General features: G+C 49.1%; 1 protein-coding gene across 1 annotated transcript in view; it reads left to right on the top strand.

Annotated features, from left to right (window-relative positions):
• LOC132479689 (C-type lectin domain family 18 member A-like) overlaps positions 1-19,821 on the top strand; it is a 31,493-nt gene extending 11,672 nt beyond the window's left edge. Inside the window, exons 2-15 of the mRNA XM_060083180.1 lie at positions 5,823-5,899; positions 5,957-5,981; positions 6,236-6,452; positions 7,077-7,168; positions 9,390-9,629; positions 15,154-15,251; positions 15,671-15,792; positions 15,970-16,077; positions 16,553-16,645; positions 17,035-17,141; positions 17,734-17,863; positions 18,217-18,313; positions 19,228-19,319; positions 19,784-19,821. Of these exons, the coding sequence (XP_059939163.1) occupies positions 5,823-5,899; positions 5,957-5,981; positions 6,236-6,452; positions 7,077-7,168; positions 9,390-9,629; positions 15,154-15,251; positions 15,671-15,792; positions 15,970-16,077; positions 16,553-16,645; positions 17,035-17,141; positions 17,734-17,863; positions 18,217-18,313; positions 19,228-19,319; positions 19,784-19,821 (1,536 nt within the window). The remainder of the gene's footprint in view (positions 1-5,822; positions 5,900-5,956; positions 5,982-6,235; positions 6,453-7,076; positions 7,169-9,389; positions 9,630-15,153; positions 15,252-15,670; positions 15,793-15,969; positions 16,078-16,552; positions 16,646-17,034; positions 17,142-17,733; positions 17,864-18,216; positions 18,314-19,227; positions 19,320-19,783) is intronic.
• Positions 19,822-27,583: the final 7,762 nt, after the last annotated feature.

The raw sequence follows: 27,583 nt of genomic DNA, 5'->3' as shown, positions 1-27,583 counted from the left end.
AGAAATGAAAATCAAAACTACAATGAGGTTATCACTTCACACCAGTCAGAATGGCCATCATCAAAAAATCTACAAACAATAAATGCTGGAGAAGGTGTGGAGAAAGGGGAACTCTCCTACACTGTTGGTGGGAAAGTAAATTGATACAGCCACTATGGAGAACAGTATGGAGGTTTCTTAAAAAACTAAACATAGAACTACCATATGATCCAGCAATCCTACTCCTGGGCACATATCCAGAGAAAACCATAATTCAAAAAGAGTCATGTACCACAATGTTCATTGTAGCACTATTTACAGTAGCCAGGACATGGAAGCAACCTAAGTGTCCATCGACAGATGAATGGATAAAGAAGATGTATATATATTCCATTGGCATCCATTGGCATATATTTCATGGTATATATATTCCAGTGTGTGTGTGTGTGTGTGTGTGTGTGTGTGTGTGTGTGTATAAAGAACAAAAGATAACAAAATAATGCCATTTGCAGCAACATGGATGGACCTAGAGATACCATACTAAGTGAAGTAAGTCAGACAGAGAAAGACAAATATCATATGATATCACTCATATATGGGATCTAATTTTTTAAAAAATGATACAAATGAACTTATTTACAAAACAGAAACAGACTTACAGATATCAAAACAAACTTATGGTTACCAAAGATGAAATGTTGGGGGGTGCATAAATCAGGAGCTTGGGATTAACATGCACACACTACTATATATAAGACAGATAACCAACAAGGACCTATGGTATAGCACAGGGAACTCTATTCAATATTCTGTGATAACCTATATGAGAAAAGAATATGAAAAAGAATGAATATATGTATATGTGTAACCAAATCACTTTGCTGTACACCTGAAACTAACACAATATTATAAATCAACTATACTCCAACAAAAATTTTAAAAAACCAATTAACCATAAATTTAACTATTTCTGGAGTGTCTATTCTCTTCCCTTGATCTATGTATCTATCTTTTCTCCATACCACATAGTTGTGTTTATTATAGTTTCATAGCAAGTTTTGAAATCAGGTAGTATAAGTTCTCCCATCTTTTCCTTTTTCAGATTTGTTTTGGTTATTCCAATTCCTTTGCCTTTCCATATACATTTTAGGATTCAGTTCTCACTTTCTTAAAAAAAAAAAAAAAAAAAAAAAAAAAGGCGGGCTTCCCTGGTGGTGCAGTGGTTAAGAATCCGCCTGCCAATGCAGGATGGTCCGGGAAAATCCCACATGCCGCGGAGCAACTAAGCCCGCGAGCCACAACTACTGAAGCCCGCGCGCCTAGAGCCCGTGCTCCACAGCAAGAGAAGCCACCGCAATGAGAAGCCCACGCACCGCAACAAAGAGTAGCCCCCGCTCACCGCAATTAGAGAAAGCCCACATGCAGCAACGAAGACCCAACGCAGCCAAAAATAAATAAATAAATAATTAAAAAAAAAAAAAAGGTTGTGGGATTTTGATAGGAATTGCATCGAATCAGTAGATGAATCTGGGAATAACTGGCATCTTAACAATCTTGAGTCTTCTAATCCATAAATATGAAATGTCTCTCCAACTATTTAGATATTTTTCCATTTCTCTCAGCAATGTTTTATAGCCTTATGCACTTAGGTCTTGTGCTTTTTTATGCCATTGTGAAAGGAAATATTTCTCAATTTCATTTTGGATTGTTTATTGCTAGTTTATACAAATACACTTGATTTTTATATATTTATTTTGTATCCTGAGACCTTTGTTCTAGTAGGTTTTTTTTTAAACATTGCTTAGGATTTTCTACATACAGGATCATATCATTTGCAAATAAAGACTGTTTTATTTCTTCCTTTCCAATCTAGATGACTTTAATTTGTTTTTCTTGCCTTATTGCACTAATTGCACATTCAGCAGTACAGTGCTGAATGGAAGTGGTGAGAGTAGACATCCTTGCCTTGTTTCTGATCTTAGTGGGGAAAGCATTTAGTCTTTCACCACTAACTACAATGTTAGCTATAGGGTTTCCATAGGGGCTGTATGAGTTTGCTAGGTTGCCTTAACAAGGTACCACAGACTGAGTGGCTTAAACAACAGAAATTTATTTACTCACATTCTGGAGGCTAGAAAGCCAAGATCAAGGTGTCAAGAGGGTTGGTTTATTTTGAGGGTCTCTCCTAGGCTTACAGACGGCCATCTTTTGTGTCTTTACATGGTCTTCCCTCTGTGTGTATGTGTATCCTAACTTCCTCTTCTTATAAGAGCACGAGTCTATGTCCAGGACTTCCCTGCTGGAGCAGTGGTTAAGAATCCGCCTGCCAACGCAGGGGTCACGGGTTCGATCCTTGGTCTGGGAAGACCTTAGTTGCCGCGGAGCAACTAAGCCCGTGTGTCACAACTACTGAAGCCCACGTGCCACAACTACTAAAGCCCCCACTCGCCCCAACTAGAGAAAGCCCGTGCTCAGCAACGAAGCCCCAATGCAGCACCCCTGCCCCCCCCAAAAAAGGACTATGTCCAAATGTAGTTACGTTCTGAGGTACTGGGACTAGTATTTCAACATAGGAATTTGGGGGGATGCAGATTGTATCAGCCCATAACAGGGACCCTTTAACAGGAGGAGGAATTTCCTTTCTATTCCTAGTTTGTTGAGAGAATCATCATATGGAATAGGTTTGGGATTTTATCAAATGCTCTTTCTGTGTCTTTGAGAGGATCATATGGGTTTTGTCCTTTGTTCTATTAATACAGTGCATTACACTGATGTTTACATGTTAAACCAACCTTGCATTCCTAGAATAAATCCTATCTGGTCATAGTTTTAATCATTTTTTATGGTGCTAGATCGTTTTTATAATATTTCATTGAGGATTTTTAAAATTATTTTTTGCTTATTTAAATATTTATTTATTTATTTTTGGCTGCATCAGGTCTTAGTTGCAGCACACGTGATCTTTTGTAGTGGTGCACAGGCTTCTCTCTAGTTGTGGCATGCGGGCTCAGTAGTTGAGGCATGTAGGATTAGTTGCCCTGTGGCATGTGGGATCTTAGCTCCCCGACTAGGGATCGAACCCACGTCCCTTGCATTGGAAGGCGGATTCTTAACCACTGAACCACCAGGGAAGTCCCTCACTGAGGATTTTTGTGTCTGTATTCATGAGTGATATTGATCTATAGTTTTCTTTTCTTGAGATATATTTGTCTGGCTTTGGTAGCAGGATAATACTGATCTTGTAAGATGAGTTGGAAAATCCTCCTCCTCTTCTGCTTTCTGAAAATGTTTATGTATGATTGGTATTACTTCTCCCGTAAATATTGACAGAATTCATCAGTGAAGCCATTTGCACTTAAGCTTTTCTTTGTGGGAAGTCTTTTTCATTCAGTTTCTTTTGTTGTGATAGATCTACTTAGATTTTCTATTTCTTCTTCTTTTTATTTTTAGATTTTCTATTTCTTCTTGAGTCACTTTTGGTAATTTGTCTTTCTAGGAATTTGTCCATTGTTCTTATGTTGTCTGTTTTGTTGATATAAAGTTGCTCCTAATATTCCCTTACAACCCTTCTGATTTCTGTAGGATCAGTTGTGATGATGTCCCCTCTTTCCTTCAGGATTTGGGTAATTTTGTCTTTTCTTTCTTTTATACATGTTTATTAAATGAAAATTTTAAATTGTACAATCATGTTTATAGCAACTTTATTCATAATAAACAAAAGCTTAAAACAACCCAGGGGCTTCCCTGGTGGCGCAGTGGTTGAGATTCCACCTGCCGATGCAGGGGACACGGGTTCGTGCCCCGGTCCGGGAGGATCCCACATGCCACGGAGCGGCTGGGCCCGTGAGCCATGGCCACTGAGCCTGTGCTCCGCAACGGGAGAGGCCACAACAGTGAGAGGCCCGCGTACCGCAAAAAAAAACAAAAAAAAAAACAAAAAAAACAAATAACCATCTGTAGGAGAATGAAAATGCAATGAAACACTACCATCAATTAGAGCAAAAACAATGACAAAAGCAAAAACAACCTACTAATACTAATACTAAACAACAACATGGATGAATCTCACAGACATTTCATGGAGCAAAGGAGACCAGGCCTCAAAGCGTGTATATTCTATGAGTCTGTTTATATGAAATTCAGAACAAATAAAATTAACCTATGGTGATAGAAATCAGAATAGAAGTTGCTTATTGGGGAAATCTGTCTTGCAAGAAATTGGATGCCCATTCTCAAACCCCACTACAACCACTCAGCAGGTTCCTGTAAAAAGTTTGGACCCAGGAGGAAATATTACATACACCAAAGTGCAATGCCCTAGTTAGGGAGTCCAGCGAGACTGTCACCCCTGCTTTCTACCATTGGACACTGAGACCCAGGGTGGAAGTGACAATCCGAGTCACAGGAGCACCTCAGATGGAAGCCAGGCCCTCAGAGGTCTGGTCTGGTATTGTCTCTACTCAGCTCCTCCTCTTCTGGCTCCTGAAAGCCGGGCTCGCCCTGGCCTCCTCTTACGGTGCGCCAGGGCCCCTCAAAAGTTGTCCCACCCCAGGCCCCCAAATATATTTTCCCGCCACCTGTGTCACGTGCCCAGCATTGTACTACAGGAAAACTAGCCACATTTATCTTCAAAGCCCAGGAGCAGGAATTGGGTCTTTTGTTACCTAGTGCAGAGCAGGGCTGTGGGAATTGAATTCAAAGGGCCGGGATGTGAACTAAAGCAGATCTGCACCAGGGTCTGGGAATGACTGTGAAGACAGAGCCCCCGGATTAGCTGGGAGGCACCATGTGCCCGCCGGGTGACCTGGGGCAAGTCCCTCAGGCCCGCTGAGCCCAGCTTCCCGCATCTAAAACATGGGCTCCTCATCTTCTATTGCCCTGGGTTGTTGCAACCATTAAGTGAATTCACATATTCGAAGCTGCTTTGTAAACGCGAGAGAAAACTATCCGTTTTATTAAGCACTGCTGGGACCCAGACAGGGTGAATTTGAGGTTGTCTGGTCATCCGTTTGAGGGAGAAGAAACTCCTCAGGCCCTGGGTATTACAGGCGGATCCCCAACCCCAGACTGGCTTAGGGGTCCTTGTGCCCGACCCTGTCTCCACTCCCCAACATCCACAAAGGTATCCACATTCCATAGGTGTTTCCCCCTCAAAAGCCAAGCCCACTTGCTTCTCAGCAGAGCTTCCAGGGAACTGACACCTGGTTCCGAGAAAGTGCTGGTCAAGGGGTCAGGGGTCACACAAACTCCAGAAGGAAGAAGCACCTGGCTTTCAGGGCTGTCCTTTGGGATGGCTGAATAACCTTTGATCTGCCCTGAGGGGAATGTGGGCACCTGGCTGTGGCCTGTGGGACAAATTGTATTTTCTAGGAAATGTGGGCCATGGTGCAGATCCTCCTCAGCTTATTCCAGCGGGACTGTGCTGGCTGCAACCAGGCCCCGGAGCATCATGGCAACTGGCTGCCCTCCTGCCTGTTTGTCTGGAGGCCAGACTTGTTCCCAGCAGGACTCGAGTCAGCCAAGGGCATCACGTGCTCTCCTCCCGCTTTTGCCCCCTCCTGGCCTGCAGTCACGTGAGTGGGCCTGGGGGGGCACCAGGGCTGGGGCCCAGCCCCGCACACGACCCAGACAGACTGTCCTAAGGCACCCATTTCCTCCCCCTGGGGCAGCCCCTGCCCACTCCCCTACAAACCCACTGCCCCAGTGCCCCCACCCACCGGTGGCACCTGACTGGTGTGCGGTTACCACCGCCTATGTTTAATTCATGGCTGGGGGTTGGGATGGGCTTCCCAAGAAAGGAAAGAACTCCCCTGGGGTCTTGCCCAGTTCTTGCCCGCCCGCAGGGCACATGGCCGCAGCCTCCCTGGGCCTGGGGCTGGGAGGAGAAGCTGCCAATGGGCCTGGAGGACACTGTTCCAGCGTGGGCACAGCCACTATTCGTTAATCTGCAGCCCTGGAATGTCTGCAGGCCAATCAGCAGGGTCTCTGAGGGCTCCCCGAGGGCTCGGATAATCCTGCAATGATTAGCAGGGGCCACGGGGTCGCTGCGAACCACTCGGTAGGTTGGTCCGTTGGCTGTCGGCGGGCGGGCAGGCTGACCAGGCCAGCAGCCGGAGGAGGGAGGGAGGGAGGGAGCCCCGGGACTGGAGCTGTCTGTCTCCTTTCATGCCAGCGCCAAGGAAGGGAGGCTGTTTGGACTCACCGATTACTCACCAGCCTCCCCCTTTTGTCTGCCAGCCCAGCCTGACTCTTAGAGATTGTGAATAGCTCCATCCAGTCTGGGAAGCGAGCTGGACAGCTGAGCCAGGCAGAGCCCAGAGCACCCAGCAGGCCCATGTTGAGGCTGGAGCCCTCCCCTGGGCTGGGGGGCCACCGGCCTGGCCTCCTGCCCGTGCTCCTGGCTCTCCTTGGCATGACCTGGGCAGAGGTGCGCCCACTCCAGCTACAGGAGAAGCAGGTTCCAGTGCCTGGAGGTAAGGGGCCGCGGGGTGAGGAAAAAGTGGAGGAGCTATGAGCTCTGCAGAGGGTCGCAGGGGGCTTCTGGAAGCCAATTCCCAGGCCTGAGCCCTGGGCAGGCTGGTGTGATTTAAAGAGCCACCCTCGAACAGTCCAGGGGCCGGAGATGGATGGAGGCGGCTGGGACTGGGGCAGAGGATGAAGGGGAGTGGGCCCGGGCCTGGGGGTGACGGAAGAACCCTGGGAGCCTGCAGCAGGGACCCCAGAAGAGACTCAGTGGCCGAGAGGAGCCCCAGCCAGAGGGGCGGCTGCGAGCCCAGGGCTGGACCCCTCTTCACACCTAGCCCCCAGGCCCCCATTCCCTTCTATCACCCCACCCCCAGCTCTCAGCCTAAAGCTCCTTTACGCCTACACCTGTCTCTCCGTCTCAGCCCCACTGCTTTCTCCGCCTCTCCCTGTACCCCCATCCCTCTGCCCCGGGTCGTCCCATACACACCGACCATCGTCCTGTCCCATCTCAGGTCTTGTTCCATAAGTGCAGGGTTGCATTCTCATCTTGCCGTGGTGACGCCCGCCCCACCGCCCAGGGGCCGGGCCCGGGTCCCACTGCTCGGGTGGCCTGACCGTGTCTCCCACCCCAGCCCTGAGCAAGAAGGAGAGCTTCCTGATCCTCTCCCTGCACAACCGCCTGCGCAGCCGGGTCCACCCCCCTGCAGCCAACATGCAGAGAATGGTGAGTACCCCCAACCCGGGCTGGCCAAGGGGGCGACCGGAGGGGCAATCCTGAAGAGGACTGAGGAGGCCATGCCAGTGCCAGGTGCCCTTTCACCTGGCAGGGTGGGGCGGCGGCCAGCCAACTTGCCCGCTCTGGGGCCACGCCTGGTTGCCGGGGGGCGGGGTGGTGGTGGAGGGGGGCCGTTGCTTCCTCCTCCCCCAGAAAGGCAGTCCTTGGGCTTTTCCCTGCATCCCTTCCCGTTGCCCCGGAGACCAGAAGCCATGGAAAGAGCTGGGGTCCCCTCCTCCAAGAAAGAGGAGCATCACAAAAGAGTCCCAGCGGGATGGGAGGCTAGTCGGGGAGGGAGAAGCATCCTGCTGGGGGTGGGAGGGGTGAGGCTTGTGTGTGACCAGACCCATTGCTTCTTCAGCAGTTTGTCTAGGCAACTAGGAGGGGCCCCCTCCCCAATTCCCAGCTCATTCACTGGGGGCCGGGGAGCGGGGTATAGGGTTTCCCACCACTCCCTCGGGGTTTCAGGGTTGGAGGTGTCATCCTAGGGCCCAGAAACACTGCCCCGTAGTATGGGACCCCAGCTGCCCCCTCCCATGGTAACAGTCGAGGGAACGAGGGAGGGGCAGTGCAGGGCAGGCAGGGTTCCCCATGACTGCTTCCCATAAACTCCTCTGAGGCTGGCGCAGCGGTGGCGACCTTGAGAGCTCCAGGGTCAGGTTCCCAGGAGGTGGGGGTGGGGTGGGCAGGAGGGGGGTCGCCTCTCCCCCTTTCCCTGCTCGGCGGCAGCTCTGCCCCTCCTCAGGCCCAGGTCCTGGCTCTCATCCCCACACTCCCAGCCCTAGTGCCCCGTTTGAGGCTGCTCCAGTCAGTTTCTACACTTCCCATGGCCCTGTTGCCAAAGTCTTAGAAAACAGCATTTCATAAAAAATGCAAGTGGAGCCCCACCACTCAGCCTCTGTCACACCCACAGCTTTGGCCCTGGGCACCCCAGTGGAGGCTGAGGCCCCTGGGGGTGGTCCAGGCTGCTGAGGCGCCCCACGCAGTCCCCGCTGCTCCCAGCTCCAGTCCCCATCAGCAGTAAAATCACAACCACCATCTGCCCCGGCTGCTGCAGGTCAGGCCCTAAGTGCAGCACTTTTCTCTCTGCATCCATTTAGTCGTCACACAATCTTACCCTATGGGTACCTTATTATCTGTTTGTTTTATTTTTTGGCCACACGGCACGGCTTACAGGATCTCAGTTCCCTGGCCAGGAACTGAACCTGGGCCATGGCAATGAAAGCCTGGAATCCTAACCACTAGGTCACCAGGGAACGCCCACCTTATTATTCCATTTTACAGAAGGGTATGTTGAGTCTCGTGGAGATTAGGAGACTGCTGGAGGTCACACAGCTGGAATGAGGTGGCTGGGCTGGACCAGGGCATGACAATCGGGTGACACATGTCATCCTGGTTGCTGAGCCCCCTGTTTCAGAGGACGGGGAGCTGTTGGATGGGGGTAGGGAAAAGGGCAGCTGGTACATGGTGGGAAGAGCAGATTAGGCCCACTCCAGAGAACTCTGCTTGCTGAGACCAAAGCGCTGAGGCCCTGGAGACCTTTTACACCCTCTCTGGTCCTGACTCCCAGCTGGTGCCCCTGTGTACTCCAAAACCAGATTTAGGGAATAAGACACAGCGGTATGGCTGCTGCGACTTTTTGCATCACAGAAGGGAAGCTAAGAGGGAGCCTTTCTGACAATGGCCAGGGTCAGTTTTACCTAACACGGAACCAGTTTGAAAGGCTTGGGCACTATCCAGGGCTCCCATTACCAGACGGGAAAAATTACGGCAGAGGCCCATCCTATCACGTGGGCTGGCACCTCGCACCCAGGAACACCCATCACCCTTAGTGGGCGGGGCCTGAGGGTACCGCCACTGGAGTCAGAAGGACTGAAGCTGTCAGTCCTGGGTGGAGCCGGGCTCTGGGTGGGGGGTCCAGACAGGGCAGGTGCTTTTCCAACACCACCTTGGAGCGCCCCTTGCAGGTCCTGTCTGACCTTCCCTGGCCCCAGTGAAGTCGGTGAAAGCAGCTCAGAGCACTCAAGCAGCCAAGCAGGACCCCTATTTGGGCTGGGGTCTCTTCTCTGCAGGACCAGCACCTCTGGATGTGCTGGTGGGGGGGCTGGATCACTAAGGCCTGGCCCAGGGGCCCCCTGCTGATGTTGCTGTTTGTGCTCCTTTTCCCCAGGACTGGAGCGAGAGCCTGGCCCAACAGGCCCAGACCAGGGCGGCCCTCTGTGGCGCCCCAGCCCCAAGCCCAGCCTCTGTCCCCCGGGCTACCCCGCAAGTGGGCTGGAATGTGCAGCTGCTGCCCGTGAGCTCAGCGTCCTTCATCCACGTGGTGGGCCTGTGGTTCTCAGAGGGTCAGCAGTACAGCCAGGCAGCGGCCGAGTGTGCCCCCAATGCCACCTGTACCCACTACACTCAGGTGAGGCCCCTGCCCTGCTGGGCTGGTTCAGAGGTCTGCAGTTTGTCCCAAAATTGGTGGTTGCTTTTCCTCCCATTTGTTTAGTTTTACTTTTTTCAGCTTTAAATATGAAATATTTCAAACCTAAATCAAATAGCGGACGCCTTCTTACCCACTACCTAGCATTAGAAAATGTTAACTGTATTTGTTTCTCATCCTCTTAAAAGAACAAAACTAAGCGTAAGCCCTCCTTCTGCCCTTCCTCTTTCCCTCCCCAGAGGTAACCTTGCTGAAGTCCAGGTAAAACACCCCTTGTTTCCTTTCTTTCCCCCTCAACAAAGTTTGTTGAATGCCTTCTCTGTAACTGGCATCGTTTATGTACTAGGATCCAGCACTGGAAAACACAGGCAAAATCCCAAGCATGTTTTTCTTTTTTTTTTTTTATGGTTACTTTTATGTGTCAACTTGCAGGGTAGTGAGTTGTTGTTGTTGTTTTTTTGCATGACATTAACATTTATTTATTTATTTATTTATTTATTTATTTATTTATTTATTTATTTATTTTTGGCTGCGTTGGGTCCTCGTTGCTGCGTGCCGGCTTTCTCTAGCTGCAGCGAGTGGGGGCTGCTCTTCGTTGCGGTGCGCGGTCTTCTCATTGCGGTGGCTTCTGTTGTTAAAGAGCACGGGCTCTAGGAGCGTGGGCTTCAGTAGTTGTGGTGCATGGGCTTATTTGCTCCGCGGCATGTGGGATCCTCCCGGACTAGGGATCAAACCCATGTCCCCTGCACTGGTAGGCGGATTCTTAACCACTGCACCACCAGGGAATTCCCTGTTTTTCTTTTCTTTTTTTTTTTTTTGGATGGTAGTTCCCCGACCACTATGGAACCAGGGCCCCAGCAGTGACAGGACCAAATCCTAACCACTGGTCCCTCAGGGAATTTCCCCAAGCATGTTTTACTACCTTTACTACACATAGAAGGGTTTTGATACATTTTCTACTTGTGCAAATGGGTTGTGTGTTATTAAATCCTACCTAAGTGCTCTCTCTGTACATCTTCTTTTGCAATTTGTGTTTATCACTTCAGACCACATTTGTAAGATTTATTTCCATTGATCCGAGCATGCATGTGTGATTCACTATGAATAAACTGCAATTTACAGGCATCTGGGTTACTTCCACTTTTTTTTTTTTTTACTATCCCAAGTCATACTGAAATGCATAAGTCCTAGTTCCGGTCCTCTTGTACATATGTGTCCAGACTTTTTCTAGGACACACTTGGAAGGGGAATGGCTGGGTCAGAGGGAGCACGCACCTACAACCTTAGTAGCTATTGCCAAAGTGATGTCGCCAAGTCTACTCCTGCCCACAAACCAGTTCTCACTCCCCATTCTTACTCTATTCATTAAGGAGCATTGTCAGCTCCTTAATTTTTGCCAACTCAAGGCCGTGAAATGCTACCTCATTCTGTTTTTAGTTTGCATTTCCCTGATTACATGTGGGACTGAGCCTCTTTTCTGTTCTTTTCATTGCCTGTTAATGTCATCTTTCCCTTATTAATTTGTAAGCATCTTTGCTATATTCTTTGTACTTTTTGTTGGTCATATTGGTTGCAGATACTTTTTTTCTAATATATGGCTTGTATTTTCTCTTTATGTTATCTTTTATAAGAAAAATCTTTCAGAAGATTTTAATATTAATGTAGTCAATTTTCTAATTTTTCATTATAGTTCATCCATTTGTTGTATCATGTTTAAGAAATCCTTTTCAACTCCGACATCAGCAAGATATTCTTCCTGTATTTTCTTCCAAAGTTCAAATGTTTTCCTTTTTTTCATACTGAAGTCATTAAGCCATCTAGTGATGTAGGATTTAATTTTATCTTTTTTTTTTACTTCTTGTATTAAGCACTGAATCTTTCCCCCACAGACTCTAATGCCACCTCAGCCATATACCAAGCTCACATATCTACAGGGGTCTGCTGCTGAGTTCTCTCTTCTATTTTGTTGCTTTTTTGTTTACTCCTGCATATATGTGCTTTAATTATTATGGCTTTACAAAAAGTTTTGACAGGAAAATCCCCCATGTTATTATTATCATTCAAAAATTTCTTGGCTATTCTTGATTCTTTCTCCTGAGTCTTTCATATGAATTTAATAAGTAGCCTTTATCAGGTTACAGACATTTCTTTCTAATCTAAGTTTGTTAAGGATTTTTAAAGTCATGAACAGGTTTTGTGTTTTATCAAATGCCTTTTGTGCATCTATTGAAATAATTACAAGGTTTTTCCTTAACTATTTACAGTGATGAAATACATGAATAATTTTTTTGTGTGTGTACAAAGCTGTTGCATGACCCTACATCTTCCTGGTCACATATTTTAAACATTTTATTATAGAAAATTTCAAATATACAAAGCAAAGTGATATAATGAACCCCCATCTACCTATCATCCAGCTTCAACAATTATCAGCTCACGGTTTCATGACTCATATTTATTTAGTTATTTATTTATACTGAAGTACAGTTGTTGTACAGTATTATATAAGCTACAGGTACACAGTATAGTGATTCACAAATTTTAAAGGTTATACTGCATTTATAGTTATTATAAAATACTGGCCGTATTCCCCATGTTATACAATGTATCCTTGTAGTTTATTTTATACCTAATAGTTTGTAGCTCTTACTCCCCTACCCTTATACTGCCCTCCCCTCTTCCCTCTCCCCACTGGTAATCAGTAGTTTGTTCTCTCTGTGAGCCTGCTTCTTTTTTTGTTATATTCACTAGTTTGTTGTATTTTTTAGATTTCACATATAAGTGAGATCATACAGTATTTGTCTTTCTCTGTGTGACTTACTTCACTTAGCATAATGCCCTCCAAGTCCATCCTTGTTGCTGCAAATGGCAAAATTTCATTCTCTTTTATGGCTGAGTATTCCATTGTATATATGATGTGATGTGAAATAAAGCGATGTAGGTGTGTGTGTGTGTGTGTGTGTGTGTGTGTGTGTTATTGTTGTTTTTAATTAATTACTATATTTGGTTTCCTAAATGCTATTTGATAGTGAAATTGACCTCTGCTTTTCTTGTCTCATACTGCCCTCACCTGGTTTATATTAATCTCATAAAATGAGTTGGAGGTTTTGCCTCATTTTCTGTTTCCTGGAATAGCTTCTATAATATTTGCTGTAACTGTCCTGTAAAACTATTTGGGCCTTGTTCTATTTTTTGATTGTTTTGTGCGCATGTGTATGTATCCATGGATTTTTAATTACTGATTCAACTTTTAGAAATGGTCGTAGATCATTTCAGATTTTCTATTTCTTCTTGCGACAGTTTTGCCAAGTTCTATCTTCTAGGAAACTATCCATTTTATATTTTCCAGTTTGTTGGTCCTAACTGTTAATTATTTAACAGAGATTTTAAACTAGAATTAAACAGATTTTTTAAATGTTTCCTGTGTCTGCAGCTATGTCCTTTTAAAATTCTCAATTGTATTTATTTGTGCCTTCTCTCTTTTGTTCTTTACCAGTCTTCCCAGAGGTTTGTTTATTCTAAGGAATCAGCTTTTTGTTTGTTTTCCTTCTCTCTTTTTTCCACCCATCCACAACCTTATTCTTCTTTTTATTAATTTCTGCTCGTTTTTTTTTTAATAAATTTACTTATTTTTTATTTATTTATTTTTGGCTGCGTTGGGTCCTCGTTGCTGTGCGCGGGCTTTCTCTAGTTGAGGAGAGTGGGGGCTACTCTTCGTTGCAGTGTTCTCATTGCAGTGGCTTCTCTTGTTGCGGAACACAGGCTCTAGGCACACAGGCTTCCGTACTTGTGGCACGCGGGCTCTGTAGTTGTGGTTCACAGGCTCTAGGGCACAGGCTCAGTAGTTGTAGCACATGGGCTTAGTTGCTCCGCAGCATGTGGGATCTTCCCGTAGCAGGGATTGAACCCGTGTCCCCTGCATTGGCAGGCGGATTTTTAACCACTGTGCCACCAGGGAAGTCCTTCTGCCCTTGTTTTTATTATTTTCTTTCTTCTACTTTCTTAACTCATTAATTTTAACTCCTTTTTCTTTTCTGGTATATGCCTTTAAAGCTATCAATTTCCCTCTAAACTTTGTTAGTTACATCCCGTAAGTTTTGGAATTTAGTGATTTCATTGTCACTTAGGTCTATGAGTTTCCTATTTTCCATTATGATGCTGTCTTTGATTTTGAAGTGTATATTTAAATTTCCAAACTATGTTTTCTCCTTTACTTACTTCTAAATTATTTCCTTGGGAATTCCCTGGTGGTCCAGTAGTTAGGACTTCACGCCTTCACTGCCGGGTCCTGGGTTCAGTCCCTGGTCAGGGAACTAAGATCCCATAAGCCACGTAGCCAAAAATTTTTTTGAAAAAATTTAATTAATAATAATAGTAAATTATTTCCTTTACATTCTATTGCATTGAATTCATAGAATGTGTCCTGTAGGATGTTGGTTATTGAGTATTTATTGAATCTTGCTTTGTGGCTTAGTGAGGGGTCAGTGTCTGCAAAAGTTCCAGGCACTCCTAAAAAGAATGCATATTCTCTAATTGTTGGACACATAGGTATGACTACATGTGCATTTCTCCCTGCCTCATGCTGGTCATTTTTAGTGGCTACCAGAGTTTGCTTGGCTATTCCTGTGTATTGACCATTTGTGTTATTTCCAAGTTGTCACTGATTCTAAAACTCTAAATCTAAGTTTTGAATACTATTAAAGACCTGTATCTGTTAGCTGTTGCTGCATGATGCACTACTCCCAAATACAGCATCTTAACGATTCTGCAGCTTGGCAGTTTGGGTTGGGCTCAGCTGACAGTTTCTTCTGGTCTTCGCTGGGCCCACTCCTGCAACTGCAGTCAGCTGCTGCGCTGGCTGGGAGTTGGCTGTCTAGAGTGGCCTCAACTGGTTCATCTCTGCCCTATAAGGTTCTTCAACCTCCAGCAGCCTTGTTCACGTGGTGGCTGAGCATGAGAGTTCTAAGAGAATGAGTGGAAATTGTAGGGTCTCCTGAGGCCTAGGTTTAAAATGGTTCAATATCATTTCTCCTGCATTCTGTTGGCCAACAGAAGCCACAGGGCCAGCCAGATTCAAGGTGTGGGAAAGAGATTCCTCCTCTTGATGCAAAGAACTGCAAAGCCACATTTTATAAAGAGGGGGCTGTCGGGAGAAGTGAAGGGTTGTGGCCATTTTTTCAGTCATCACAAGGCCTTTGATGTCCAAGTCTTTCTTTTCCCACTCTCCTCCACTACCCACAATCTCCCTTCCCTTCAGGTATCTGCTGACCCTCACCTCCCGACCCAGAAGGCGTTTCTAGACTATTCCCACCCATCCTTATATCCCTGCCCAGCACAACTACTGCTCCTGGGGTCCCCAGGGAGGTGACAAAACTGTTTATCTGCTTGGTTTGGGGCAAGAGCTGTGTCCACCCTTCCCAGGGGAGCATCATCTAGGCTGCTGGTCCCCAGACTAGGAGTGGAGGGGGCCCATGAGAGGGCTTCTGAGCCACTGTGTCTCCTGCAGCTCGTGTGGGCCACCTCGAGCCAGCTGGGCTGTGGGCGGCATCCCTGCTCTGGGGCCCAGGCTGAGATGGAAGCCTTTGTCTGTGCCTACTCTCCCGGGTAAGCCTCCGCCATGGCAGCTGCCCTGCCATCCCCTGCTGGGCTGCGGGGCAGGGGGTGCTGTCACCCAGGGTGAGACACTCACCCACCCACCCACAGGCCTTTACCCCTTGGTCTGCACCCCTGCTGGGAGAGGGAAGGAGGAGGAAAGGGAGAGGGTGCAGCAGTGGGCAGCACCCAAGATTCTGGCCACGCAGAATGTGGCTTCTTCTCAGATGCCCCTCCTGGAGGCGCCACCCAGCGTCCAGGGCATCTGCCCAGTATTAGTTTAGAGATCATCTTTTCTTTCCTAGGAAGTCTCCCTGTCTCACCCAGCTCCCTGCCTTCCTGGCTGGGCCGGAAGGAGCTGAAGGGGCTGGTGGGGCAGGCAGCAAGGTCCAAGGCCAGGCCCTTCTAGCCTCTGCTGCTTGCTCTCACAGAGGCAACTGGGAGGTCAACGGGAAGACCATCGTCCCCTACAAGAAGGGCGCCTGGTGTTCGCTCTGCACAGCCAGCGTCTCGGGCTGCTTCAAAGCCTGGGACCACGCAGGGGGGCTGTGTGGTAAGTGCCCCACCCTGCCTGCCTCTGGCCGGGGCAGCTTGATCTGGTAATCCTGGAGGAGGCTGGCAGCATCCTGAGGGACTGTCCCAGAAGCCCTGGCCCTCAGCACTCAGGGAGGCACCTGCCTGGCCTGCCGGGGAGAGGCACCCTCTCAGCGTTTCCTTCTTATCCGACCAGAGGTCCCCAGGAACCCATGTCGCATGAGCTGCCGGAACCACGGACATCTCAACCTCAGCACCTGCCACTGCCACTGTCCCCCGGGTTACACAGGCAGATACTGCCAAGGTGAGGGGCACCTGGAGTTCCGGACTGTGACCACGCGGGGGGACCCAGGGAGTGATCCTCGCACAGCATATCCTCATCCAATAAGCATTCACTGAGCACCGACGGTCTGCCAGACCCTGCGCTGTGCAGGGAATTCAAAGTGAAATCAGATCGGCCCCTCAGGCTCTGGGATGGTGGGAGGAGGACAGTATCAGGATCCAGAAGTGCATTCCTTTCCCACTGTCCCCCACCCCCCCAGCTCTGTGACCATGAGCAGGTCCACTCCCAAACCCCGATTTGCATCTCTCTACATGATCAAACCAAAGATGCCAAATGTGGCAGCAGCTGGGAGCCCTGATGGGTTCCATCTCTGGGGGGCGGGGGGTGTTCTTGATGTGGTCGGCCATTCTGCGCACATCCGTGGTCTGTGAGGGGCAGCCTGGGGCCCAGTGGCTGCCAGCTGAGTGCCGTCCCCTCCCCTGCCCCATCCTGGCAGTGCGGTGCAGCGTGCAGTGCGTGCACGGCCGGTTCCGGGAAGAGGAGTGTTCCTGCGTCTGTGATGTTGGCTATGGGGGAGCCCAGTGTGCCAGTGAGTCCTGCCGCAAAGCCCCCCGACAAGACGAGCCCCTCCCAGGACCCCCTCAGCTGGTGCTGGGTCCGGCTCGGACCAGCTCACAGGAGCCCATCGTACGCACCTCTTTCCCATTCCCCGATCAGTGACGTCACAGTAGTAGCTTGAACTTGGCCATGGTGGGGGTCTTTACACCACCACAGAAATGGCAATGCTAAAATCATAGACTTCTTTTTTCTTTGAGGGAGAGCTGGTTGTTACACATTTACCAGCACACCACTGACCCCAACCCCCTCTCCTGCTTGGTGGCCAGAGGAAGGGGTACCTTGAGCTTAACATCCTGGCAGGACCGGAAGGGTAATGATTCTGAGGTGCCCACACACAAAATCAGGCTTCCCTCCCCGCAGCCAAGGTGCACTTTCCCTTCCACACCTGTGACCTGAGGATCGATGGAGACTGCTTCATGGTGTCTTCAGAGGCAGACACCTATTATGGAGCCAAGATGAAATGCCAGGTAATGGTTGGCCCCTGCCTTCCCAGGGACCAACCCCCTGGGTTCTTAACAGAGGGACCCTGGGCTAAGAGATGAATTCCTTTGACTTCTCCTGACTCTCATCTTTAGTATAAAGCCGGGGTTACAACTCAGAGGTCCATGGAAGCCAGGAGATCACTTAATGAGCTGAGGGACCCAGGGACAAGGCCCCACTCAACCCCCATCTAAGGGGCCATCCTGACTCAGCTCGAGCTGCTGGCTGCCAGGCAGGAATGCAAGTTCAGGGAGGCCAGGACCTGGAATTTTTCAAGAGAACCAGAAACTCAGAGTTTCACTGAGCTCTCTCAATTAATTAATGTTGGCAACCAATTCAAATGTATTAAAGACACTGAGCAGGTGAAACAAAACCCTTCCGAGGGTGGGACCCTGACAGAGGAGCTGTGGGCAGGGAAGAGAAGGCAGACTCTGCTCTAAGAGGCAGGAGGCTTTGGGGGGCTGATGACAGCCCGGCCAGCACACAGATTGGACACCCCTGGCCACGGTGGGTGGCAGGATGGAAAGGAAGGGCTGGCCTGAGCTCTGGGGCCAGCATGACCCGGAGCGGGGGTTACAGGGAAAGGGCGGGGTGCTAGCCCAGATTGACAGCCAGAAAGTGCAGGACATCCTCGCCTTCTACCTGGGCCGCCTGGAGACCACCAACGAGGTGACCAACAATGACTTTGAGACCAGGAACTTCTGGATCGGTGAGTGCCTGGCTGATTGGTGGAGGGGGGAGGGATGCAGTGAGTGTGGGGCTGGGATGCCTCACACTGCTCCAGGAATCTGGGCCGTGGAAACCCAGTAAGGGCGTGGTGAGGGCTTGGGGCCCAGAATGGGGCCAGTAGTCAGGCTGGTGACTCCTTTCCCTGCAGAGAGAGCCGAAGGGAGGGAGAGCCACCAGAGGGGCTGGAAGTGCTGGGAAGGGGGCTTAAGGGCTGGGGGTCGACAGGCATTGGGCAGCAGGCTCTGGGCTCAGGCCCTCATCGCAGGGAGCCTGGGCTGCCAGTGGGGCCCAGGGATCTCGAGTGTGAGGCCAGACTTGGCTGTTGTGGCTCAGGGCTCACCTACAAGACCGCTAAGGACTCCTTCCGCTGGACCACCGGGGAGCACCAGTCCTTCACCAGTTTCGCCTTTGGGCAGCCTGACAACCAGGGGTGAGTCTGGGGTGCCCTCCCTCCCCTGGGCCCACCTTCTCACCTGGGCCTGCTTGCTGAGCCCTCAGACACCACTGAACAACCTCCACCCTGCCTGCTGCTTGGCTGAGCGCCCTGAGGGTCTGGGCCTTACCTGGTGCCCAGGTGCCAGGAAGTCCAGGCACAGCTGGGTGTGGGCCCAGTGCTGAGATGAGGTACATCCCTGACCTCCAGGGGCTCACATAAAAGAGAGGGAAACCAAGAAGGCTTCATCCATCCACGGTCCCCATCATCCCTCCAGCTGTCTCTCCATCTCTCTATTATCTTTCCATCCCTCCCCCCAACCGTGCCCCCTCTGCCTGTATCAATACACTGATTCTGCCCTCCTTAGCTGGCCACCCACCTGTGTCCACTCGTGCACACATCTGCCCACTGGCCCGCCTGCACTGACGCCCAGCCCTGGTCTTCAAAGCCCAGGAATGCCCAGGGCAGGGGGGAGGTGGTCAGGCTGTGTGGCCACCAAGGCTCCAGATACCCCGCCCAGTTCTCCTTTGACCTCCTTGATGGCAGCTATGCCCAGGCCCATGGCCCATCCCTAGAGGAAGCTGGCTTGGTGGGCCCCCAGGCATACCTTCTCCTGCTGGGAGGAAAGATGTGGGCCTGTCTGTTCCAACCCCCCTGCCCCCACCCGCAGTGGCAGGCATGGCTGAGGGCTGCAGCGGTGGGTGGAGCTGTCCCCACGGCACACCGAGAAGAGAGGAGCTGCAGTGCTCTGAAGAGCAGGCATGGAGCTTGGGGCTGGCTCCCAGAAGCCCCATATGTGGGATGGGGGCACCCAAGAGGCACCTCCCTAGATGCAGGTGGCCCACTGTGGGGGAGGATTTAAGGACTCATGATTTCATTCCTCCACCCTGAGCACTCGACAACCTTGGCAGGTTTGGCAACTGTGTGGAACTGCAGGCATCGGCCGCCTTCAACTGGAACGACCAGCGCTGTAAAACCCGCAACCGTTACATCTGCCAGCTTGGTGAGGGCCGTCCCACGGCTCCCCTCCTCTGGTCCCTGTCCCCTGGGGATATCCAGATGAACAGTCTAGAGTGTCTGAGCACACAGGGCCACGAGGACATCCTGCTCAGGGCCTCGCTGCCCCTGTAGGCCCCTGAAGCACAGAGAGGGAGATTGGCCTGGGCTCGGCCACGCAGGGGCAACACCAGAACTACAGCCCGGCTGAGGCCCCTTTCCTCCCGTCACTAAAGCTGCCACCTGGGGACCCATCGGGTTCTTCAGCGTTCCCTGATTCCCTAGAGCACAGTGAACTATGGTGGCGACAGAGGTGAGACCTCGACCAGAATCAGCCCCCAGCAGCACCTGCTAGAAGGATCTGGAGCTGCAAGTGGGATCATGGCTATTTCTGGACCTAGTGCAGCAGGGTCCCCATCCCAGGACTACCTGGGCCGTCACTGACCCTTGTCCTGTCCTCTTCCTTTCCAGCTCAGGAGCACATTTCCCGGTGGGACCCAGGGCCCTGAGGCTCACTCAGGCCTCTCCCCTGCCAGCACCTGGAGGCACAGCCCTACTTGCCCTCCTGCCCACCTGTTTAGAACAAAGGCCGGGCTAGGACTGCAGGCCCAACAGCCAAAGAGGCCTCAGACCTTGCAGGAAGCGGGGCGGGGGGTACAAGTGAGGCCGATGGAGAGCCCGGTATAGGAGGAGGGGAGCCTGGGGTCCCCCAGCCTGCTTTTGAGTGGGAAGATGGGTCTTAATTAGGCACTGAAACAGGAGTCTGGGGCAGTGGTCAGAAGAGACCACTCTCCTCCATCTGGGCCTGACCCTCTGGGGCAGACAGAGGTTCCTTGCTGCCCAGGATGCACCCCCACAAAGGATTAAACTAAGTTATGGATCAGCTGGACTTGTGAATGCTCATTGTGAAGGGGAATTCAGACAACCCAGAATAATCCCAGGAAGACTGGTTTCCTCCCAGCCACCTCGGTCCCATCCCTGCTCACCCACGTGACCCAGGCCACCCTCTGGAGGTTTTCAGACCCTTAGTCCTGAATAATGCACAGATTTAGAAGCCTTGTTTGTCTGTATCCCTCATTTCCAGCTCCTCTCACCACTGCCTCTCAGCTTTGTGTTTCTGTTCACACCTCCTCCTTTATTAATTATGCTTGCTTCGACATGTCTCTGCTTTCTTTGTGATAATCTGAACTGGGGTCTGTTATGGCCCCATCTCCTCCCTCTCCCTATAGTGGTGAGAGGGTGAGTCCAGGCAGGTGCAAGACTGGGAGGTGCTACCACTAGTGTCCAGAATGCACACTGTTATGTGCGAACATTGAGTTGCTTTGCTGGTTGGAAGTATCAGTACAAGTGTGGCCTGGGCCCATGGAACCGGGAGAAGCAGATCAGTCACGGTTCTTGGTTGCAGCCAATAGAAACATAGAAACAGCTCTGGCTAGTCATGGCAGAAAAGGAATTTATCAAAAGGGCAATGATTTTTAAATGGACAAAGGACTTGAATAGACAGTTCTCCAAAGAAGATATACAAATGGCCAATAAGCACATGAAAAGATGTGCAACACCATTAGTCATTAGGAAATCCAAATAGAAACCACAGTGAGACACCAGTTCACACCCATTAGGATGGCCGTTAGCAACGAAACAGACAATAACAAGTGTTGATGAGGGTGGGGACCCACTGGAACCCTCATACACTGCTGGGGAATGTAAAACGGTGCAGCTGGTGAAAAATAGTTTGGCAATTGTTCAAAAAGTTAAACAGGACTTACCTGGTGGCACAGTGGTTAAGAATCCACCTGCCAATGCAGGGGATGCGGGTTCGATCCCTTGTCTGGGAAGATCCCACATGCCGCGGAGCAACTAAGCCCGTGCACCACAACTACTGAGCCTGCGCTCTACGGCCCGCATGCCACAACTACTGAAGGCTGTGCACCTAGAGCCTGTGCTCCACAACAAGAGAAGCCACCGCAATGAGAAGCCCACGCAACGCAACAAAGTAGCCCCCGCTCACCACAGTTAGAGAAAGCCTGCACGCAGCAACGAGGACCCAACGCAGCCAAAAATAAATAAATTAATTAATTTAAAAAAATTAAACACAACTACCATATGACCCAACAATTCCACTCCTAGGTATGTGCCCAAGAGCAATGAAAACAAGTGCTCAAATAAATCCTTAAAACACAAAGTTCATAGCAGCATTATTCACAATAGCCAATAGCCAAAAGGTAGAAACAACCCAAAAGTCCACCAATGGATGAGTAGCTAACAAATCGTGGTGTACATATGCAATGCAATATTAAATCAACCATTAAAAGGAATGAAGTACTGATACATGCTACCAGGTGGACGAACCTTGAAAACATTTTAAGTGAAAGAAGCTAGTCACAAAAGGTCAAATATTGCATGATTCCACTTATCCGAACTACTCAGAAAAGGTAAATAAATCCATAGATGCAGAGACGGGTGGTTGCCAAGGGAAACAGGAAAATGAGGGTATGGGTTTTATTCTGAAATGATAAAAATGTTTTGGAATTTAGATAGAGGTGGTGGTTGTACAACACTGTAAATGTATTAAATGCCACTGAATTGGTTACTTTCACGTTATGTAAGTTTCACTTTTTTTTTTTTTTTTTTTTTTTTTTTTTAAGTATAATGGTTGGTCACAGGATCCTAGGGAGAGCGAGAGAGACACGCTGGGGGCCTATGTAGCCAGCAACAGTGCTCCAAGTTCTGCTGCAAAGCCCATCTGGGTAGACTCCCATGCCACTGCGGCCAGGCCCAGGAAATGCAGAGCCTACTCTGACAGCAGCAGCACAGGAGCCACCTTTATGGCAACTGAGGTTGGCAATCCAGGGCCCTTCTGAGCCTCTAACACCCCAGACACCGGATTCCCATTCAGCTGCAGCCTCTCCCATCAGCACTCCTGGCGCTACAGCGCTTCCCTCACCAATATATTTCTCAGTGCCTCGGCAAAGGTCACGCTTGGGGCCGTCCCAGGGTTTCTAGGTTGGGGTGTCAGTGAGCAGGTCCTACCTGAAAAGTCCATTCCAACCTTCTCATCTGGAGGCGAGGGAGCCGAACGCTGCGGTTCTCCATGTTGGTTCACGGGCCAGCAGCATCGGCATCACCTGGGAACTTGTTAGACGAGCAGATTTTCAGCTGCCCCAAACCTAATCTGAGTTTTAACAAGATCTCCAGCCCCTTCAGATGCAGGCTTAGGTGTGAGAACCACTGGCAGAGGCAGAGTTGGGGTCTAAAGTCAGGCTGCCTGAACTGGAGGACAGGCTCTGCCGCTTACTAGCTGTGTGACTTTGGTCAAGTTATTAACACCTTGGTGGACCCATTGTCCCAGTTTGCCTGGAACTGTCCTGGTTTTAGCACTCAAAGTCCCACATGCTGGGAAACCTCTCCATCCTAGACAAACCAGAACAGTTGGTCACCCTAAAACATCTCTCTGCCTCATGATCCTCTTCTGTGAAATGAAGATAATAAAATGAGTTAATACATTAAAGTGTTTGAAGCAAAGCCTGGGGAGAGTAAACGCTGATGAATATCAGCTGGGCTGAGCCAGCGCCCTCATTTCTCAATTCCTCCATCAACATTAGACTATCTAAACTTCATTTGTTAACTCAGTAAATTTGTTAAATAAATGAAGTGCTTAAAACTGTCCCTGGCAGAGCAGTAAATGCTCAGTAAGTTTTAGCTATTCTTATTTGTATTATTATTATTTTCAATTAGCATTTAGCTAATGTTATTCAGCCACAATTGAGTCCAGGCTTTAAGCAAACATCAGAGCAAACAATTGGAACCATCCCAGCCACTCCATAGAATCCTAAATATCGGTATGTTCAACCAGACTTCCCTGGTGGTCCAGTGGTTAAGACTCCACGCTCCCAGTGCGGGGGGCCTTGGTTCAATCCCTGGTCAGGGAACTAGAGCCCACATGCCGCAGCTAAAGATCCCACGTGCCACAACTAAGAACCGGCACAGCTAAATTAAAAAAACAACAAAACATTCAACACTATTTAACATTTTCTTCCTTCCCCACCCTCCACCCTCAGAATCCATTCCCAGATCATTTTGCAGGTTTTGTCAATATAAATTAGCAAAATCTCATGGTTCTTCTGGTGTTTCAATATCTTCCTCCCAGATTTGAAGTCATCGGCCCCCTGGGGCCTGCTGTGACACGACTTGTTATTTAAGTCTGGAGAAAATGAGGGGTGAGGGGGTAGGACACACAAGTGGTCTCCTTCAGGGCAAGGTCATTACAGAGTGTATTTTTTAAGGAAATGCTAGCTGCTGGCCTGGTTGCACATGTGCAACGAAGTGGGGGAACCCAGGCTGAGCAAGGCCCTGCCACCAACAGCACATGGCTTCCCAGCTCACCCAGGGCACTGGCATTCAGGTGGCCAACTTGGGAAGCAGGAGGGCTGATGGTCACTTGGACGATGCTATGGGTCAGGCATGAAAGTGGTGCACATCCCGCCCTCCCATTGCCACTGGCCACACCTCAGCCATGCAGCACACTAACTGCGAGGGAGGGTGGGCAACCCCCCCTAGATGTGCGCCCAGGAGGAAAGGGATCTGGGTTTGGCAAAGAGCTAGTGAATTTCTGCTGCCAAGACCTTCAGAATGACCAAGAAGAGTCCCTTTGGCTGGCAAGGGAACCTCTAGCAGTGGGGGTCCTGAGTCTTCCACACCCTCCCGCAAAGCCCTCCACTCTCTCTGCTCCCCACTCTCCACTCTTTCCCAATTAGAGACCCAGAGAGGGTGTGAAGCCACCTCATGGTGTCATTTTATAACCACTGATTAAGCCTTAAGTTTGGGTTGTAACTCTCTCAGCCTTGCAGCCACAAGATATAAAAATTCCCTGATTTTCTAACCATGTCTTGAGCCGCAAATTTGGACTTTGATCTTGTCTTTCCCTTATGCTGTTGGTGCTGTTAGCACACAGCCTGCCTAACAGCCCTTGACGTCAGGGTAATCTTTATATTCTTCTATGGCAAGAGCCACCAGGTCCCAAAAGCCTTGCCCTTGATGGGCGCTTTGTTCTGGAGACCACAGGATTAACTGTCTCGCCATGGCATGCTGTGGGCTACTGGTGTCCTGTCCCTTAATACTAGCTGGATTTTCACTGTCCTCTGGCCACTTGCCAGGCTTCCATCACCCCCATTTCCCACAGGGCTTCTTGTTCCATCCACCTCTAGTCCTGTTTTTGTATCCATCAAGGTTCTTAACTGTAAGCAACAGAAACTGAGTCTGGTGACTCTAAGCAGTAAAGGAATTTGTCCAAGTTACTGGTTAGCTCCCAGGAGTTCTGGAAGGTCAGAGGATCAGATCTGGAAGAGACCTTACTGCCTCTGCTGGGCACAGATGCCACAACGGGCATCACCAACGAGGGATGGAGGTGCCATCACCTTTGAAAGCCGGATATACCTGCTGCCACTGCCGCCATCAATTGCTGAGATGAGCTTCTCCCACTGGCAGCTTTACCTTGAAGTTGGGCACGTGGTTCTAATTGGAGGAGCCACGTCATGTGCCCAGGACATTGCTGCAAGGGAGGTTGGGAAAAGGAGGCAGAAAGGGGCATTTTCAGCTTCTTTCAGGGAGGCAGCCTCTGTCTTCAAGCTGGGGGATACTTCTAACACAGGAATGGGACTCTGATGTGGGACAGGCAAGAGAATGACTCAGGTCCACTGCAAGAAGCCACTTGGTACACCTGGGCCCCTGGCCTGCAGCACTGGCCCTGTCATCCCACGCTCTAACCAGGGGCCTCGCCAGCCTTTGGAGTCTGTGCAGGGTAAGGTGGGTAATGGAACATCCCCGTACAAAGGCAGTGTGGCCTGGAGGTCCTGACAGAACCAGGCTATGCTTGTAGCCGAGCCTACCAGTAAGTGTCTTTCAGTAAGTCCTCTAACTTCTTGGAACACGCAGAGATTGCCAGGCAGGCGACTGAGATCTCATTACTCCCCTCAAGTGGCTCTCCATGTGACCCTGGGCACATTCGGTAACGTTTCTACAAGATGGGGAGCAGCTACCCTGCAAGGTTGTTGTGAGGATTAAATGACATGATGGATGTAAGTTTGTAGCACAATGCCTGGCAAATAGCTGGAATTCAAGCAGTGTTAGCTGCCCACTGCAATTTTAATACTGGGGATGATACAATTACCCTTTTCTTTCTTTCTGGGAGCTCTTTGCAAATAAGTGAACTATTTTGTATCCATCTCATGAATTCAGGGTGGATGTGTCTGGGAGTCAACTCAGGGAACTCTGGGGACCAGTTGTTCAATATGTCCACCCCCTTCTGCTCCTCTCCTTTTTCCTTATTCTTGTCCTTCCGTCAGCTTGGCCTCTCTGTTTCAGCCTTCTTCTGTCTTCCCAACGGACTGCCAACCTCCCCATACTTGCATCATTCACTGTCACTCACTATGACTCCCATTCATTAACTGTCCTACCCATGTTCCGTGCAGTCACGCACTCACAACTTGGGGGAATACAGGAGGGTGTCCCTTAGGAAATCTGTCTGGGAATCTTTGTGAGAGGTAAAGATGGGGCAAAGACCTCCACCCCATTTCCTGATTCTTGGTCCCTATGGTGTTTAATTTTATGTGTCAACTTAAATGCTTTTTTTTTTTTTTTTTTTTTTTTTTAAGAAGATGTTGGGGGTAGGAGTTTTTAATTAATTTATTTATTTATTTTTGCTGTGTTGCGTCTTCATTTCTGTGCGAGGGCTTCCTCTAGTTGTGGCAAGCGGGGACTACTCTTCATCGCGGTGCGCGGGCCTCTCACTATCGTGGCCTCTCTTGTTGCGGAGCACAGGCTCCAGACGCGCAGGCTCAGTAGTTGTGGCTCACGGGCCCAGTTGCTCCGTGGCATATGGGCTCTTCCCAGACCAGGGCTCGAACCCGTGTCCCCTGCATTAGCAGGCAGATTCTCAACCACTGCGCCACCAGGGAAGCCTATGTGTCAACTTAATTGGGCCATGGGGTACCCAGACACTTGGCCAAGTATTATACTGGGGGAGTCTGTGAGGGTGTTTTTGGATGAGATTAACATTTGAATCAGTGGACTGATAAGTTTCCTCCTTTTGTAATAGATTGAGTAATGCGGACAAGAGCATTTGGTCTTTCCAAGAAGAAGAGGGAGAGGATAAGGGAAGAAGTAACAGCAGGAAAGAGTATACAGTCCTGTTCTGGTCATCCTGGGAAAGCTGTCTCCTTCAGCGGCTGTCTGCTTCAATTCCTGGTGAAATTTGATTCAGAGGTCTCCAGCGCTTGATTATATCGGACTGGATGTCAGTTGGAGCCTTCTTTAACTGTGAGATGTACACCCAAGGCTTGAGTCTCAGGTTTGGCTGCCATCTGGGTAGTGAGGAGGACCTGGTATAGCCCCTTCCAAGGACATTTAAGGGCAGTCTTTGTTCTTACTGATTTCAAATCAGAAGGGTGGGAGAAAATTGGAAACAGTTTGGAGATTTATAGTCAGATATTTGTGGAAGCTAGAAGAGTTTAGAATCCAGTTCAGCTTACAGCTGTATAAAAAAACCTTGAAACTTTATCATTAACAGGACAAGAATCTAATATCTACAAAGTTGCAAATACAATTTCTCTCTCAATAATTATTACCCTTTTTATCAAAGATAATCATAGTAAAACTAATTTGTTTGTAGTAAATTTGGCTTGATTATTTACAAAAATACAGCAAGAATAGTGATTGACCATATAAGCCCTTTTTTTTTTTTTTTTTTTTTGGGCCATGCAGCTTGAGGGATCTTAGTTCCCCAACCAGGGATTGAACCCGGGCCATTGGCAGTGAAAGCACAGAGTCCTAACCACTGGACCACCAGGGAATTCCCTCATATAAGTCCTTTTTAAGATTACTTTGCTGGAACCTTGTAATCAAGGTACTAGCCTGATTTTTCCAAGCAGTTCCTTAAAATTGTCTGGTCATACCTGAATCTATGCATATCTCTCTTTATTTTGATAATCCAGTCAAAGCCTTGGTAATATAGCCAATATTTCCAATTGTTTTCTATTACAAGGAGAATAGATGCTTATTGAACTTATGCAAATACATATATTTTCATGAAAAATAAGAATATTTAATAAGAGTTTCCAAATTCTGGAGGAATCAATTAGGGAGAAAAAGATAATGTTTCTTCTTTGTTTACAAAGGTGTATTTTACCAAATTGCTGTAGGTCATAGATGTTGAAGAGAAGTTTCCTTAAATCTGGAAAAGTAAAACATTGGAGAACCAGCATAAAAAGTCATAAA

Source organism: Mesoplodon densirostris, chromosome 19 (assembly GCF_025265405.1).
Source record: "Mesoplodon densirostris isolate mMesDen1 chromosome 19, mMesDen1 primary haplotype, whole genome shotgun sequence".
Classification (NCBI taxonomy): Eukaryota; Metazoa; Chordata; class Mammalia; order Artiodactyla; family Ziphiidae; genus Mesoplodon; species Mesoplodon densirostris.
Note: the sequence above shows the minus strand (reverse complement) of the source record. Positions and strands in the feature narration are given on the sequence as shown.